The sequence below is a fragment of the Coturnix japonica genome, unplaced genomic scaffold (assembly GCF_001577835.2).
Source record: "Coturnix japonica isolate 7356 unplaced genomic scaffold, Coturnix japonica 2.1 chrUnrandom535, whole genome shotgun sequence".
In the NCBI taxonomy this organism is placed as follows: Eukaryota; Metazoa; Chordata; class Aves; order Galliformes; family Phasianidae; genus Coturnix; species Coturnix japonica.
Window position 1 is genome coordinate 20509 of NW_015439918.1, and position 2136 is coordinate 22644.

General features: G+C 58.7%; 1 protein-coding gene across 1 annotated transcript in view; it reads left to right on the top strand.

Annotated features, from left to right (window-relative positions):
* LOC107307295 (myc-associated zinc finger protein-like) overlaps positions 1-2136 on the top strand; it is a 15921-nt gene that overhangs the window by 6017 nt on the left and 7768 nt on the right. Inside the window, exon 4 of the mRNA XM_032441754.1 lies at positions 1596-1767. Within this exon, the coding sequence (XP_032297645.1) occupies positions 1596-1767 (172 nt within the window). The remainder of the gene's footprint in view (positions 1-1595; positions 1768-2136) is intronic.

The window sequence follows — 2136 nt, forward strand, 5'->3', positions numbered from 1 at the left end:
GACCCTATAGCTGCCCCATAGAGACCCCATAGCTGCCCCATAGAGACCCCATTGAGACCCCATAGCTGCCCCATAGTGACCCCACAGGGACCCCATAGCTGCCCCATAGAGACCCCAAAGAGACCCCATAGCTGCCCCATAGAGACCCCATAGAGATTCCATAGCTGCCCCATAGAGACCCCATAGAGACCCCATAGCTGCCCCATAGAGACCCCATAGCTGCCCCATAGTCTCCATAGCTGCCCCATAGCTGAGACCCCATAGCTGCCCCATAGAGACCCATAGCTGCCCCCAGCCCCACATCTGACCCCATAGCGGCCCCATAGAGACCCCATAGAGACCCATAGAGACCCCATAGAGACCCTGCCCCATAGAGACCCCATAGAGACCCCATAGCTGCCCCATAGAGACCCCATAGCTGCCCTATAGATGCCCATATCACCCCCCAGCCCCATATATAACCCCATATCTGCCCCCATAGACGTGTGAAGCCGCCTTTGCCACCAAGGACCGTCTCCGTGCCCCATAGATCCCCCCAGCCCCACATCTGACCCCATAGAGACCCATAGAGACCCCATAGCTGCCCCATAGAGACCCATATCCCCCCCCAGCCCCACATATTGACCCCATATCTCCCACCAGCCCCATATATGACCCCATATCACCCCCCAGCCCCACATCTGACCCCATAGAGACCCCATAGGGACCCCATATAGACCCATAGCTGCCCCATAGGGACCCCATAGCTGCCCCCAGCCCCACATGTGACCCCATAGGGAACCCATAGAGACCCATAGCTGCCCCATAGCTGCCCCCAGCCCCACATGTGACTCCATATCTCCCCATAGAGACCCATAGCTGCCCCATAGCTGCCCCATATCACCCCCCAGCCCCACATCTGACCCCATATCTCCCCATAGAGACCCATAGCTGCCCCATATCAGCCCCCAGCCCCATATATAACCCCATATCTCCCCATAGACGTGTGAAGCCGCCTTTGCCACCAAGGACCGTCTCCGTGCCCCATAGCTCCCCCCAGCCCCACATCTGACCCCATAGCTGCCCCATAGAGACCCCATGGAGACCCATAGCTGCCCCATAGAGACCCCATAGCTGCCCCATAGATGCCCATATCACCCCCCAGCCCCACATCTGACCCCATAGCTGCCCCATAGAGACCCATATCACCCCCAACCCCACATATTGGCCCCATATCACCCCCCAGCCCCACATGTGACCCCATATCTCCCCATAGAGACCCCATAGGGACCCCTTAGAGACCCATAGCTGCCCCATAGAGACCCCATAGCTGCCCCCAGCCCCACACGTGACCCCATATCTCCCCATAGAGACCCATAGCTGCCCCATAGAGACCCCATAGAGACCCATAGCTGCCCCATAGAGACCCCATAGCTGCCCCAGCCCCATATGTGACCCCATATCTCCCCATAGAGACCCATAGCTGCCCCATAGCTGCCCCATATCAGCCCCCAGCCCCATATGTGACCCCATATCTCCCAATAGAGACCCATAGCTGCCCCATAGCTGCCCCATAGCTGCCCCAGCCCCACATGTGACCCCATATCTCCCCATAGACGTGTGAAGCCGCCTTTGCCACCAAGGACCGTCTCCGTGCTCACGCGGTTCGTCACGAGGACAAAGTCCCGTGTCACGTGTGCGGGAAACTGCTGAGTGCGGCCTATATCGGGGATCACATGAAGGTGCACGGACACGGACCCACACACGTGTGCGGGCTCTGCAACAAAGGTGGGGCAATCTATGGGGCTGGGGGGCATCTTATGGGGAGATATGGGGAGATATGGGGCTGGGAAGGGGGGTTATGGGGCTGAGATGGAAGCTTATGGGGCTGGGGGTGAAGTTATGGGGAGATATGGGGTGATATGGGGTTGGAGTGTGAGGTTATGGGGCTGGGATGGCAGCTTATGGGGCTGGAGACGAAGTTATAGGGTGATATAGGGAGATATGGGGTTGGAATGGGACACTATGGGGCTGGGATGGCAGCTTATGGGGAGATATGGGGCTGGGATGGCAGCTTATGGGGCTGGAGATGAAGTTATGGGGCTGGGATGGCAGCTTATGGGGCTGGGATGGCAGCTTATGGGGCTGGGATGGCAG